The following is a 15,239-nucleotide window of genomic DNA, read 5'->3' on the forward strand; positions in this document are numbered from 1 at the left end:
GAATTAATATGAAATAATTTAACTTAATTACATTAACTGTAATGTGTTAAATAAAATGAATGTTAGACATTTGAAAAAAAAAATGTCTGTTTTACACATTTCTTGTTAAAAAAAACTCTCAATTAAACAAAAGAAAAAGAAAATTAACCTATGTCTCTCAATTTCTGACTGACAACAGTTTCAGGAGGAGGAAATAGTGTATATCTTTGGACTATTTTCAGTGGTGGATGAATCCACGTATGATGTTCTAATGAGTATGAGTGAGACGACCTGCTGTAGTTTAACCCTGATTTAAGAGAGGTTAAAAAGGATAAGATGGACGAAAAGAAACAAAGAGACCTAACAGAGGGGGAGGATAAAAAGGAAGAAAGCAAAACAGCATAAATCTGACACACTGTGATTAAGAGCTGAACTATCTCAGCTGCACCAGTGAACTAAGAAAAAACTAAACACTAAGACAGTGGTAGGCAGATGTGACATCTCATGTGCAATATCTCATACCATCATTTTATGGCCTCATAACTTCCCCTTTAACACATTACACACTGTCCAAAATATATGAGCACAATAGCACACAAGAAGCAAGTAAGAACTTCAACTGCAAAGTCACAGTGAACTAATACAAGTTCAGTCAAAGACTTGATCTCATCTGTGAGATCAGAGGAGATGCAACAGTGCCTATAAATCTATTCATCCCCTTTGATGTTTTCCCCTTTTATTGCTTTTGTAAATGGAATCATAATCAATATAATTTGGCTTTTCTGACAAGAATTTACAAAAAAAATTAAATTGAATGTCAAGGTGAAAACAGATTTCCACAAAGTAATGTCAATTAATTTAAAATATGTAATGTAAAAGATGTGATTGCATAAATATTCATCCCCTTTAACGTGACTGACCTAATTCAGCAGAGGTCCAGCCAGTTGGTGCTACTAGTCTCACAGTTAGTGAAATGGAGAACACCTGAGTGCAGTGAATGGTGATTGCAGGTGATTGTGGTATGGAGACACCTGTGTGTGGAAGGCTCCAGTCACTGGTTAATCAGGTTTCCAGGCTACAATTATACCATGAAGACAAAAGAACACTGCAAACAGCTCAGAGACAAAGGTTATTGAAAAGTATAATAAAGTAGAACATTTTCAAGTCACTGCACATGCCCTGGAGTTCAATTAAATCCATCATTAAGAAATGGAGGGAAAACGGCAGGCCACAAACTGAATGACTGTGAGGGAGGCCACCAACACAACAACAACAACTGGGAAACATCAACTATTGGCTGGGTTCTTCACAAAGCTTAATGGGAGAGTAGCAAAGAGAAGGTCACTATTGTAGAAAGCACATATTAAATCTGGACCTCTCCCACTCTTAAGATACAAATGTGGGAATTTTAAAACTGTGACTCAGTCATTTTTCACTTTATCCTTACATGAACGTCTTCAGCAAAGTCTCCTGACGCTTACTATGAAGACATTTCAGCAGTATGAATAGTTTTTGAGTTGAGCCGTCTTGTTCGAGTGGTACCTCAGTGGTGTAATCAAACTGTACTGTAATTACTAAAAGTGTTCTTTTCCTACAATGTTCTTTAGAGGTTGCAAAAACATGTTCTTCAGGGAACCATTATCGGGCGTTCCCTGAAGGTTGCCTGTTTGCTGGGACGTTTGTATGGGTCTGTAGTACTGAACGGTGTCAGCTGTCAGCGCACACAGCTACAGTAACCATCTGCACCGCATGAAGCTTAACTTTGTCCCATAGTACTCAAGTGAGTTTTTAACACCATTTAGGGTTGTAATACTTTAATTCATATTACTGGCAGATAGTATAGTGACATATAAAAGGCAAGCAGGCAGTAGATGACAACAATCAACTAAAAATACAACAACTCGATAAAACTAGATTTGGTAAAAATGGTTTGAAATAAATAAAATATGAAAGCACACATAAGAAAACCAGCAAACAGGTTCTGGGAACTTTGAGAAGCGCCTGACACCCTTTAAGACCAGGTTCCCCAGATTGTCACTGAAACCTCAGCAGTCCTAAAATCTTGTCTGCAGCCCTGTTTCATAGGTTTCAGTGTTGCATTTACAGAAAACAGGAAAATCTAATACAAGTAAAACCACGAGTCCTATACAGCAACAACATTAAGCACCTGGCAGCTGAATGGGACAGTTTGCAGCTGCTGTCTGCGGCGACAGTGAGCGTGTGTGTGCGCGTCAATTACGCATTGCACCAATGTTGCGCAGCATTGACTTTCCTCAACACTTCTTCAGGAGCCGGAAACAAAACAAGTGTGTCATGTGATTCCTGCTTGTGAGTTTTGTCTATTATGTAGCTGTTGGTGGTAAAGTCACTTTAAAAAAAAAGGATTCACAGAAGGTACGTGGAGCTATTTACTGTGTTAACTTGTATTCTTGTTTAATTTTTAACTTTATACATTTCAAATATGTCTAGCACGCAGAGGGTGGTGGTAGAGGCAGTCGGTGGTTGAGTTATAGGAGGAAGTAGCTAAATCTCGCCAGATACGTTGCGAAGCAGCTAACATGTTAGCATGCTTTAATTCCTTTTAAAGAACAGTTATATGAAGAGACTGTCTGAGTTACTTTGTACCGGTGACACCGTTTTAATGGAGCCTGTTGTCTGCCTGCAGTTGCCGAGAGGTGAGGGTAACACTATCAAACGCTGGCCACCATGGCTGATGTGAGTATGGCCTCTTATCCCAGTTAGCTTGTTGGAGTGAACCCTGTCCTTCCCCCTGGCACAGAGAAAGGAAAAAAAAAAAACATTACAGTTTGTAATTTTGACAACATTATACAACATTTCGGCAAAATATAACTCGAAGATTAAAGTGGCGTGAATTCATTGTAAAACCTGAGCCTGGATATTGTTGGATATTATGTTCGCCACGCTCTGTCATGGGGTTTTTATGAGAGCTCACAAACAGGAAGGCATTAAAGTGACAGAGCTTTCAGTGAGGTTAGCACCTGACAAGCCATCAAACTGTAGCTGGGCCGCCCGTGTATCTGTCAGTGTGGTGGAGAAGCTTCTCTAAAGTCATCATTTTCTATCATATAACATTTTTCCCCTTTGCAGGATTTGAAGAGATACCTGTACAAACAGCTGCAAAGGTGAGTGTGACTGAAGTGACACAATGTTAAAGCTATGACTCACAGTTGTCAATGAATGTATCAAAATGTTTAGAGTTTCATTTGTAAAATCTGCTGTCTCTTCAGTGTTGATGGTCTTCATGCCATTGTAGTGACAGACAGGGATGGTGTCCCAGTTATCAAAGGTAAGAAACCATTTTCTTAATCCTAAAAAATAAAAGAAATCCTTAAGCCTTGACTGTGTTAGTTTTGCGTTTCCTGTTTAACATAGACTATACTTCAAATACTGTCTTGATGTGGGCGTTTCACAGAGGAAGGTATAGCCGTTCACTTTTCAGAGAGTTGTTGTCAACATTGCTGCTGTGTTATTGCAGTTGCCAACGACAACGCTCCGGTCCACGCTCTGAGACCTGGCTTCTTGTCCACGTTCGCTCTGGCCACAGATCAGGGAAGCAAGCTGGGCCTCTCAAAGAACAAGAGCATCATCTGCTACTACAACACCTACCAGGTTGGGAAAACACCAGCCTTGCAGTCGTGATTCGGTGCAGCGGCTGACCCGGTTTACCCAGTTTTGGGCCTAACATGTTTGTCGTGTTTGTCTGTTGAACAGATTGTGCAGTTCAATCGGTTGCCTCTGGTCATCAGTTTCATTGCCAGTAGCAACGCCAACACAGGTAAAATCTCTGTCAGTGATCATTGTACATAGTTCACTTCAGTCCACTGTAACAATGGTAGTTTCTGAACGTCTTTCAAAAGCCATATATATACTGAAGATAATGAGGCATAGATACAGTTGAGAATAAATAGGGACTGTCTCCAGTAGCTGGTCCAGTTGACAGCAGTACCCTCTGTGCGTCCTCAGGTATCATCATGAGTCTGGAGAAGGAGTTGGCTCCACTAATAGAGGAACTGAGGCAGGTGGTGGAGGTGACATAAGCCCTGCGGACAGACTGGACAGCCCTAAGCGAGGTCACCTTTCCGGATCACGTCCTGCTCGCTGAATCTCTCCATCTCTAATGGTGCATTCGTGTTCTGTGGGGAAAAAACCTGTCTGGAGGTTTTTTTTAACAGTTCAAATCCTGACTTTGAAGTGTGAACATCTTCAGACCTGTTTACATCATGATTGAAATTTCCTGTAGTTTTTTTTTTTTTTTTTTTTGTCTGTTCACTTTGCTTTCTGCCATTTTCTGTTAAACTGTTGTTTCACAGCTAAGACAGAGTTTGTATGTCAAATCAAATGTCTGAATAAATATTTCATTTTTAGCACCTGAAGTGGTTTCCCTGCCTTTTTTCACTGTTAAGGTCATCCTTTGTGGGAGGGTTTGCCTGCGGCCTTTTTCCATGTGATGCCTTTTATACTGGCAGTCAAAAGTATTTTAAAGAGACACTCATCCTGTGTTAAATTAAAAGCCACATACTAAATATTTCTGGGGTGACGTCTGACAAATTGAAGAGGGTAATAGATGAGCAGCATGCATGTAAAATGCGTGGCTGTAAATTTTTTGGGGGGCAAATCAGTTTTGCAGTTATTAAAGGATAAAACTAGAAATGTTTTTCTTTTTGTCAACAAACCCCACACACAGACCTAAACCAGCAATGAACCGATGCCACTAACGTGTGTGTATTTTCCTCCTCTTTGTCACTGAGCTCAACTGCTATGCAAAAACTATTTAAAAACGCTTCACAGAGTGAAGCGGTTCCACTGGTCGACATGTTCCCTCATTATTATAAATGCACACTGTAGTTTAATTTGACCCAATCACACATCCTGTACACACTGACAGAAATACACACCGAAGAGTACCAAACATTATCTGCAACTGAAAAAAAGTCCCCAACAAACGCTCCATTTCCTCTTGTTTGAGTGAGATTTGCTAATATCTACAGGAGTAAGCTGTTACAGGAAATGACTGAACCTTTAAAAATAAAAATTAAATTACAGATAAGTGAGCCAGTTTTAAGATTTTGCTCTTCAGTCGAAGGCTGTGGGCTTGGGGGGCCTTGGAGTGCCACAGATAGGGTAAGGAAGTCAGCAAGTATCATGAGACCGACAATCACGTTGTTAGATTTAGTATCATACAATAATCCTACACAATAATCCTGACTTTTAAATAACTGTTAAAGCAAACGCTCATGTTAAACATTCTTAGAATAAGCATCCTCTGGGACAGAAGAGCAGCCGAGTAAGACTGCTGAACTGGAGGCTCATGAGAAATGAAGCATCTCTCTGCTAAATAAATATGTCTTCAAGCAAAAACCGGAGTCAGCCTCCAGTCAGTTCGCTCAGGGGAAAGGTTTCCCAGTGTTATTCAAGGTCAAGTTTACTCTTCAGCCTCGGACAGTGCTCGCCATCGTTCGTCCAGTTGATGTGACATCCTTCATGAAGGTGGGGCTTCTATCCATCCGTCTCCTGCGTCTCCGCTCACAGAGGTCATCGACCTTTTCTGATCTGTGACTGGAAACAAAGAGGAGTGTCACCGCTGGCAGCAAGAACTGAGAGCAACTTAGAGAAATCGACCGATCCTTTAATGAATGTTTTTCTGTTCCAAGCCAAATCAAGTCAAAATCGCGGCTAACTTCAAAACGCTTGAGTTTAAGTCGTCTTCTTCATGTCCTTTAATTGAATAAATGTCCACACTGAGGTTTCCCAAAAACCATTCAATTAGACCATTAAAATATTTATTAGCTTCTTAATAATCTTCCCAGCATGCACATTTGGGCTAATTCTCCAGAAACCCTTCTACCTGATGAACTGATGTCCACCTGTTAAGGCAGATAACCTCCATCAGTCACAGTCCTTTCTCTGAAAAAAGTATAACCAAACACTTTTTCATGGGGATGGGAAGGGGAAACGTTCATTACTCGGTGGGTCTGATTTATGTTGACCTGCTGGAATCTCACACTGCTTCTTTACGGACCAGGTCAGCATCTCTAAGTATATGGAACCTTTGAGTTTTTCTGGTTTTCAAGTTTTAGCTGTTTGCATTGTATCAGTGGCAGGAACAAGAAGAAATCTTGATACTTCAATTCCCACACAATCATTTACACAAACACAGTAAGTAGTCTAACTGCAGCAGTGAGTCCCAATAAATGCAACAGGCAGTAGGATTCGAGTCCATAGGCTAATGATTAGTGTCTACTGTCCTCTTTGTAACCGCCAAGCTGTCTCTTCTGTGTTCTTTAAATACAGGTAGAATTATGATCTGTGCAGGAAGTGATGAGGACAGCAGGTAAGAACACGGGGGGGCACCACCGGCAGCAGAGTCAAGTCAAGTCAACAAGTTTGCAGTCGGTTACTGACTCATCTCAGAGCTTCTGTTAAGGAGCCGGGCTGTGGCTATTTCTTGAAAGGAGGACAGTATCTTCTACAGACCCAGTAGTTGAGTAGTAGTCCTAACAGGTCACAAAGATTCAACTTTCAAAGTGGAAGCATCAAAGTCTTGTGTCACACACACACATTCAGTGACATGGTACAATAGTGTGTTTTTTCTTAACCAGCAGAGGATCAGTGATTTAAGAAACATGGTGCTTTTCAGTAATAAGGAAGTGGGTTAATATTACACAAGATATTTGACATATTACCCATATTGACTGGAGTGGAGAGGAGGAGGCTCTCCAACAGTTACTGGTATTAAAAAAAAAAAAAAAAAAAAAAAAAAAAAAAAAATAGAAACTTCCCGAACAAACTCACCAGCTTCCACCTCAGAATCTTGATCCACTCATCTGCTTCCACACCCGTCTTTGCACAGAGATAAAACGTCCTCTCAGGAAACACCAGGCTGTGGACACACACACACACACAGATAAGGAGAGTCACACTGGGAGGAGGGAGGAGCTGTGCTGTGTTCCAGTATATGATCCAGTTTTTATTCTAAAAAGTTGTGTGTGCAAACTAAAAAGTGGACACAGGGCTGAACATTTGCTTTGTCATTTGCCTTTTAACTGGGAAGAGGACTTGTCCTCGTTGTCTGCTGCTGGTTCTACTTCTGAGTCCACAATGCGACCCCACAACACAACTGGGTTGCACAACAGTTCATTTTGGTACAAAACGTGTGGGTCTATGACCTTAAAGAAGAATGAATCACTGAATCAGAAGGTGGTTTTTGAGGATCCTTAATCTGTCATTTCCCAGAAACCTCAGCAGAGTTGACCTGTTGTCCTCGAATAAAAACAAGTTACCCTGTCCATCTGTGGTTCAGATTGTCAGGCACTGAGTTGCAGTGGATGCTGTGTTTGCACTTTTTCATTTCAACTGTCAGAATTACAGCTGAATCTATGCTATCTGCATAATGATAAAACAACAATGAAATTTATCCTTTTTCTTGTATGTCAGGCACTAAATATTACCCATGAGCCTCAGCGGCAACTTCTACTGGAAAAAAGTCTATCAAAGGTTTCTACCTAAACACACTTCAGCCTTCATTCATTCATCTGAGAGCAGAGATGATGTTTGCCAGCTGCATGGGAAGAGAAGCAGAAGAAGAAGAAGAAGAAGAAGAAGGGGAGGAGGAGAGTCCTGTTTGGATGGATAACTGTCTGAGGCGTATTACACACCGTGTGAAAGGTAAAGGGGGGTCAGTGGCTGTAGCCTGTGCAAAGCTCCCTTGCAGCTCGTGTGAACTTCTCTTTCCCTTCTCGTTTCCTTCTGTTATTTTACTGCTCAGACTTCCTCTTTCTCAACACAACACAAAAAACTGATTTTGCTGCCGTGGGGAAGTACAGCTCAGAAAAAAAAAAAACAGCAGCTCCTCCTCATCTCAAAGAGGTGTTGGTGTCTTCTGATTCACATTTTGCTTTAGGTATTTGTGCCCATATTATATCCACATTATATTTCTCTTTATTATATCATACATACCGTACAGGTTTCATTTTTTGTGGTTGTTAAAATTGTTGTTAGAATTCTTTATTTGAAAGATAGGTGATTAGTCTGTTTATTTTATTGATCAATTAATCATTTGGTCCATAAAATGTGAGTAAAAAATGAAGAACCAGCAAAATATTCACATCTAAGAAGCTGGAACCGGTAACTTCTGGCATTTTTGCTGAAAAATGACTCAAAGGGTTAACTGATTATTTAAATGATTGTATGTTTTTAAAGAGATATTCTCTCATTTGTGTTCTAAAATCCCCAAATTTCTACTCAACTTTACTTGATGTAGCTCACTGAAGGTCCAAAAAGCTGTTGATCATCAGCTACAGTAATTTCATAGATTCACTGCTGAGATTTAGGATGAATTATAAAGTCCCCAAAGTGGGAAAAGCTGCAGAGCCCCAAACTTCCAGGGGCCCCAAAAGCCAGGTTCACTGTGTGTCAGCTGGTTGTTGGTAATTTGATGACTTGTGACTTTGTTTTCACGCTTCCACCATTACAGCTCAGCATCAAACTGGCTCCTGCATTATGGGTGTGTCAGCCCTCATAAGCTGGTGAACATGTTACCTGTTAGCAAACACACCTGCAGCTATTTACATGACTTTGTGCCAAACAGCACCACTACACTAAAAGGTTAGTCTCCTGTGGGTCCTGCTCTGCCTGTGCAACTTTAGCCATAGAAAATCATTTAAGGAACACGTTGCTTAATCTTCAGTGAAGAGAGCTGAACGACCTCACTTACCAGAAGCAGTTGACTTTGTCCTGAGAGTAGTCAAACTGGACTGCAGAGCAGGCTCTCAGATCCAGGGTTCGAATGGGCTCCTCAAACTGCAACAGAGACACACGACAGTTTACATGTACACACTACAAGCTCAAACTGTGTGTGTGTGTGTGTTTAGAAGCAGCTGAAATTTAATACAACTACTGTGGCCACACACTGTAATCACAAAGATGAAGTTGTGATTTAGTCCACATGGTCCCAAAGGTGAAGAGACACTCACCATTTTGTCTTTGAAGTACTTGAGCTCGTATCTGTTGAGCGTGAACCACCTCTGTTTCCAGTTCTGCAAACAGAATATAGTGTTCAAACACTGAACCACATGTTTCTAAAAATGTCCTCTGACCACTACCGTTCAGATAGCATTTCCAACTTCAATCTCAGGACAACAAGTGAAACGCACACACTTCCTGTTTGTGTTCAGGAGCAGTGATGTGTGAGTCTCCTACAGCTCCACCGCTCTCACCTTCACAAACGCTCCTTGTTTCACCAGGTAGCCCTCCTTTGTGCCCAGCTGAAAAGACACGCGTGTTAGTAGAAACACGATACTAGTGTCGACTTTTAAGGACAATTCGGATTTATTACAACTCGGACATGGGTTAAAATCATCTTAACTCAACGCCCACTTGTTTGCTTTTCCTTCAGCTTTCAACCACGTCCCCCACCCCGCCCCCTTTCCTCTACGTTTACTCTGGTATTTAGGTTATAGTTCCTAATGTGGCCATTCTAGTATCTCTTACTACTCTAGGTGGTCTTGAACTAGTGATCTGGCCATGTTCAGGTTAGCAGCTTTAGGTTAAAGTAAACGTGACAAACTCAAAACTTTCACTTTTCTATTTGTGGTTTTGGAAAGAGGAAAAAAATAAAAGCGCTCTGATTAAAGCCCCACGTGCATTGCTTCACATGTGGAGAAACCCAGAGCTCGACACGCCTGTCGGATGTAGAGTTGCGGTTGCTAAGCTACGATTGGGCAATTGTTTTTTCGGTTGGCAGGGTGCAGAGAAGAATCTTTTATTTTTGGTGAGTGGACAATCTATAAATACAACACCTGTGTTGTAATAATTCAGAATTGTCTTTTCAAGAGGACTTGCAAAGAGAGGTTAGATTTTGATATCTCAGGTGTGTGTGCAGCAGGCGTCATACCGATGGTGCGATCGGCACAAGATCATTTTCCGTGCGGCCCGTCTGTATGGCCGTGTGAACTCGCACGGACTCGTAGATGGACGGCTCCTCCACACGCCATGGGTACGGACACTTCAGCACAATTAGGGTTCCTGGTTCAGAGGCAGAGGGGAGGTTACAGGCTACAGACTACCTGATATTAAAATGCAGAAGAAAAGAGAACATCCAACAAAAAAACAAGACCTGTGGGGATTTTTCTGTTGTTGCACTGGGAAATGTGTAGAGGAGATTTTATAACAATATGATTTTTTTATCATAATTCCTAGTATCCTGTAAGTGGATCAGAGAAAGTGATTCGTGGATGCCAGACAGCCATCACTGTGAGTCACTGAGTGCAGTGAGTGATGGGGAGTGTGACTGTAAGGACGGATCAGGACTCTGCGATGTGTTGTGGGTTTTTGTTCTGCATCACGATCCAGACTCTCAGGGAGCAATGAGGGCGTCAGACCCTCCACTTCAAGACTGGTTTACTATTTTGCATAGAGATTCATTTCCATCAGTCTAGCACATTTATTAAGAGGCCTGTTAACCTCTTAACCAACAACAGCTTCCGGTGGCCTTATCAGGTGGCCTTATAGCTCTTTTTTTATTATGGTTCATTTTCATCAATTTACACTAATTTGGTCAATATAACATCAATTATCCATCTATTCCCTTTGGATCCTGTGTTATGCTGACATTTATTCATAATTGCCATATTGATCAGGCTCAGTCTCAGAAACTGTTCATTTTCCATGAAACTTAAATCTAAAGTCAAGTGAAGCAGCGTTAACAGAACCACATTCACATGCATACACAGTGGTCTTTGCCTTATAGCAGCTCTTTTCCAGAGAGACTCAGAGAGTCGCCATGATCAGTCTGCAGAGCTGTTTCTAAATAAACTACAGTGCCCATATTCTTCATAATGAAGAAACATGTCATCCAGTGCAACAGTGTGGCTCAAAGTCAACTGAACCAAAAGAAACCAGTTGGCACATATACTAAATCTTGGGGCTTGGGGGGCCCTCCAGGGATTTCCAAGGCCCCCACCTCAGCCCAGTGTCTTTGCTTCACCCTTGGATGTGTCTTATGGAAACTGGACTCACATGTACCCGATCACAGTTAAAACCTTTGGGTTCTGGTTTAGGGTTAGGCAGCTATAAACAGTGTTTATTGCTTGAAAAATGTTTTGGTCTGAGTTCTGTGAGAAAACAGCAGAAAGTCTGTGAGTGAGCTCGAAACTGAATCCAGGCCAGTAACTGCCTTTATTTCCTCTTGACTGGAACTCTCCTCATAACTCAGTCTCTTACATCTGATTTTAAGATTTTGCTTCTAACTTTCAAAGCTTCCTGGTTATACTGCTGATCACTGATGAATCACTTCTTGAAACTCACTTACCAAAAAAAAAAAAAAAGGTTAAGCCATTCTGACTCTTACGTACTTTACTTAACTTGCCTATTTCTACTTTAACCTTATTGCTTGAACAAGAGACTTCTATCAGAACTTCAAAGTCACTGTTGCTGTAAAAGCACTGAACCAGAAAATTTGCACGTCTTTTAATATTTTAGCCAGAGCTGGTAACACTCAGTAAGCCTGTTAGTGAAGATCTGAGGTTGTGCGTACCTGTGTCGCTGCCCAGCAGAGGCTGGTTAGCAAAGTGGTAGACAAAGTCCTGAAGGGTGGGAAACTCGTTAAACCCAAACGCGTAGCTGCTGTCTTTGCGTGTCACTTGAAAATGCTTGACTGAATCCTTCGCCCTGACACACACAACAACAACAACATTTAATGTTACACTGTCAGTGTCGTATACTTGAAAAACAGTAGTCTGCAGAGGGACATTTCCACCAAGGAGTAAGGTTAAGATTAGAACATCTGTCCTAAGAACTTGAGATTATTCAGGACATACATAGAACTAAACATGATTTGTTTTTCACTTGTATTAAATGTCTTCTCACCATATTTCTGTCAGTTAACGGAACAGTGTTATAGGCAAACTGACCTGACGGACAGGGCAAAGTAGCCTGGTCCCTCGTTACTGTTTCTCAGGAGATAACTTCCGTCAGTCCCATTGGACAAGAGAAGGGCCTCTGCAGCATGGCGGGACAGGTCATAGTGGTACCACCTTCAACAGAGTAAATTAGAAATAACCTCAAACACAATCTGTGAGATTACTAGAAAAAAAAAAGAGAGAGAAAGAGAGATTCACAACTGCCACGTTCTTTGGGGGGAAAAAAATGATCACAGAACGATAGAGAAGCGTGATCCTACAGTTTGGAACCATAACAGGGTTCCTCTAAAGTCTGGGTCATGTAGTCATGTTATCACTTCATCTTTTTTCTAAAACGATCTTTTAAAAAGATCATTGACCAACATCAAGCCGACTTGACATTTTGACAGGTAGATGTAAACACGCTAACGCCACTCAGTTATAAAAGCCGTTCCCTGCCCCCTGGATCTCAGGACTGTGCATCACCTCAGTCAGTAGAGTTTTATCAAAGAAGGGGGAACAAAGCTCACCCACCTAATGAGCTTGTTAACGTATGTTCCCAGGTGGCTTGTGGGCTTCTTGCGGTTTAACTCGCTAAATACAGTAGTTTACCAACTACGGTTTGTGAGCAGTCACTACGTCACCAGGCTCCGACAGGCAACACGTTTTGTGGAGAAGCATAGCACCGATATCAGGGTGGAAAAAGTTGAACTGCTGCATCACATGAACATGATTACATGATGATAGTGATTTGAACTTGATAACATCAACTCAGTGGTAAGTCTGTTAGGACAGATGCTAATGAGCTTTGCATTGTCAGCACCAGGATAATCCAAATTCTAGCTCAGCTTAAAGTAATGTAGGAGAACAAACCTCCCAGAGGTTTTCTATTGCTGTTAAATAGACCTCAGACTTTAAGACAGATGCAAAGGAAACCAGTACACGGATGTGAAAGTTCATTATTTGCATTAGGGCGGCTGCTCAGAATGTGTTATAAAAAAATAGAAAATAGAAGAAAAAAAGAAAAACACCCACAGTTTGAAAAATATGAACAGAACCAGATATAAAGGAAATGTCAGTGAAAATAATGATCTAAGTTGTGTATGTGTGTGTTCGCTGTCTGCAGCCTGCACACGAACCCCTGAGTCACTGATGGACTCAAGCTGGAGAGTTTCTGTGCGTTTACAATTATCTGGGTTGTAAAAGCTGCCATGGAAGACTCAGGCTCTGACACGTTTACGGACTGACCGCTGATTGAAGTGTAACCACACCTGCTGTGAATTCATATTTAAAGGAAGCTAAGAATAACAGCTTCTGTATTCGGTTTTGCTTTTTAACATTTGTGTGTCACAGCCAGAGCTTACTGACAAGGTCATGTAACAGCACAGAGCAGGTCATGGCTATGACCAAGGGTTTTTGTTTGCATTTTACAATGTCTCCCTGAACACATGGAGGTGTACTAGTGATATAATGGTTAAGACATATACTGTAAAATTGGGACCTTTCACCCTGCTGTCTTTGTCTTTGCCCCCTGAAAAATATAAAAAATATAACCTAAAGAAAAACACACACGGACTCATTACCTCAGAACATCCTGGCCACTGCCCTGCCTCACAGATTCTTGAAGAGTCTGTAAACATAGCGGATTATGGACAGAGGAGCGGCTGCGTAAATGTTGTGGGTGTTAATGTAAATCAGTTGTAAAGCATCAACCACTGTTTCAAACAATCAATCATCCATGTTCTGTGCAGCACCTGGACGTTTTCCATCACAGGAGACTTTCAGAACATCCAACCCCATAAAACAGCTGTCCTACAGTGATAAGTGTCACACAGATGTTCATTCAACTACACATGTTTCTGTCATGGAGGTTGTGGTGCTGATGTTATATTGGATCTGTCTTATAAGGAGAAGGATTTGGATGTTAAGGGAACTGATACTGTTTATCTTCTTTAACTTAGCTAAATTTCAGAAATCTAACGTCCACAAACAGCCTGTTTCTCATTCTCTGTGAGAAGGAACTTGGCAGTTCTCTGCTGCCTGGCTTATGTTATGCATTGGTAACAGAGCACAATGTAACACAGACTGAGTTCAAACTATTTCCCGATCATCTGAAATTAATTAAAATAAATGAAACGCGTCTGTATATTGTCAACAGAAAGAGCAAACAATAACAACAAAAAACAAGAGGCTAATTATGTAATAATCCTAATACAATGCAGCTACTGTGCAACGCAGTGGGCAGCAGCTATGGAAACAAATGAGACGCGCTAAGAATTTATGGCACTGTTTACACCACAATTTATGCCAGGGGGATTATATACTGCCGATTTTACCAACATAATACTGTTTTTTAAATACTTTCAACATATGTTCTAGAAAGTGTATAAATATGTGTAGATAAGTAAAAAATACTTTTAATTGCACGATTTGGTTACCGAGTCTGGTACAGTATGCTATTCGAGCTCGTGACTCGATGGCTTCTAGCAGCGTCATTCACCTGAAACAGGTGAAAGAAGACAGAAAGAGCCTCAGTCAAAACACGGATAGTCCCACACGGTCTTACCCTAGTGTCTCCAGTTCGTCGCCCAGGTCTTCGGCGGACGCATCGCTGTAGAAACTCATGTCTCCAAGTGGACTCGGTATCCGCCTCAGTGCTTGGCGACCATCTGAGGCTGCGGAGCCTAGACAGAAGTGAAAGAGGTCAGCTCGAGTCAGACACGCCTAAGAGGAAATACGCTTGTCTAAGACGTATTTGTAATATTGGCATGTTTTGCTTTCACATTCATGGTTAGGACAGATCTGAATTTCCACTCCAGTAAAGTTTTTACAGCAAACACCAAGCAATGTCTTGTGTCGTGTTCTGCTACATACTGTTGAGGGAAAGAGGGATTGTTAATGTTTTATACTAATATCCAAAAATGTAATAGGGAGTGTGGAATATATTTCTTTGATGTACTGAACAGTTTTCCATTTATTTCCAAGTGCAGGGAGTTCTGAAAGGTGAAGGCTGGTGTTAAACACTCCACCAGACTCTTTGTAACTTTTCCTAAATTTTGTTTCCCCAACATGGTCAAATGTTGTTCAGCCAATCAAAACAGTCAGACCACGTTTTGAGAGCTATAATGCCCCCCCCCCCTCCCAATAATCACACACGTGTGTGTGGTGTGTGCACATACTGTATATAAATATATACACACAGTAATAATATACCAGATGTTTTCCTGTTGTTCCGCTGGACTTGATTCGCTGAGCCTGAGCAGAAAGCATGTGGTTTTCTGTAAATAGGTTGGTTGTTACAAACCAAGCAAGATGACTTCATTACAGATCTCAAGTAATTTC

At 41.2% G+C, this 15,239-nt stretch overlaps 2 protein-coding genes across 2 annotated transcripts; one reads left to right on the forward strand and one right to left on the reverse strand.

Annotated features, from left to right (window-relative positions):
• The first annotated feature begins 2,245 nt into the window (after positions 1–2,245).
• On the forward strand, positions 2,246–4,372 carry lamtor3 (late endosomal/lysosomal adaptor, MAPK and MTOR activator 3). Its single transcript, XM_041060562.1, has 7 exons — positions 2,246–2,373; positions 2,645–2,694; positions 3,088–3,122; positions 3,228–3,286; positions 3,476–3,609; positions 3,712–3,775; positions 3,964–4,372. The coding sequence occupies exons 2-7, from the start codon at positions 2,686–2,688 to the stop codon at positions 4,035–4,037; spliced, it is 375 nt and encodes a 124-aa protein (XP_040916496.1). The 5' UTR covers positions 2,246–2,373; positions 2,645–2,685; the 3' UTR covers positions 4,038–4,372.
• A 146-nt stretch (positions 4,373–4,518) lies between these two features.
• Positions 4,519–15,234, reverse strand: dapp1 (dual adaptor of phosphotyrosine and 3-phosphoinositides). Its single transcript, XM_041060548.1, has 10 exons — positions 15,111–15,234; positions 14,464–14,581; positions 11,910–12,032; positions 11,534–11,667; positions 9,893–10,023; positions 9,216–9,263; positions 8,973–9,035; positions 8,714–8,799; positions 6,793–6,880; positions 4,519–5,556 (listed from the first exon to the last, which is right to left on the reverse strand). The coding sequence occupies exons 1-10, from the start codon at positions 15,217–15,219 to the stop codon at positions 5,533–5,535; spliced, it is 924 nt and encodes a 307-aa protein (XP_040916482.1). The 5' UTR covers positions 15,220–15,234; the 3' UTR covers positions 4,519–5,532.
• Between the last annotated feature and the right edge of the window lie 5 nt (positions 15,235–15,239).

Source organism: Toxotes jaculatrix, chromosome 17 (genome assembly GCF_017976425.1).
Source record: "Toxotes jaculatrix isolate fToxJac2 chromosome 17, fToxJac2.pri, whole genome shotgun sequence".
In the NCBI taxonomy this organism is placed as follows: Eukaryota; Metazoa; Chordata; class Actinopteri; family Toxotidae; genus Toxotes; species Toxotes jaculatrix.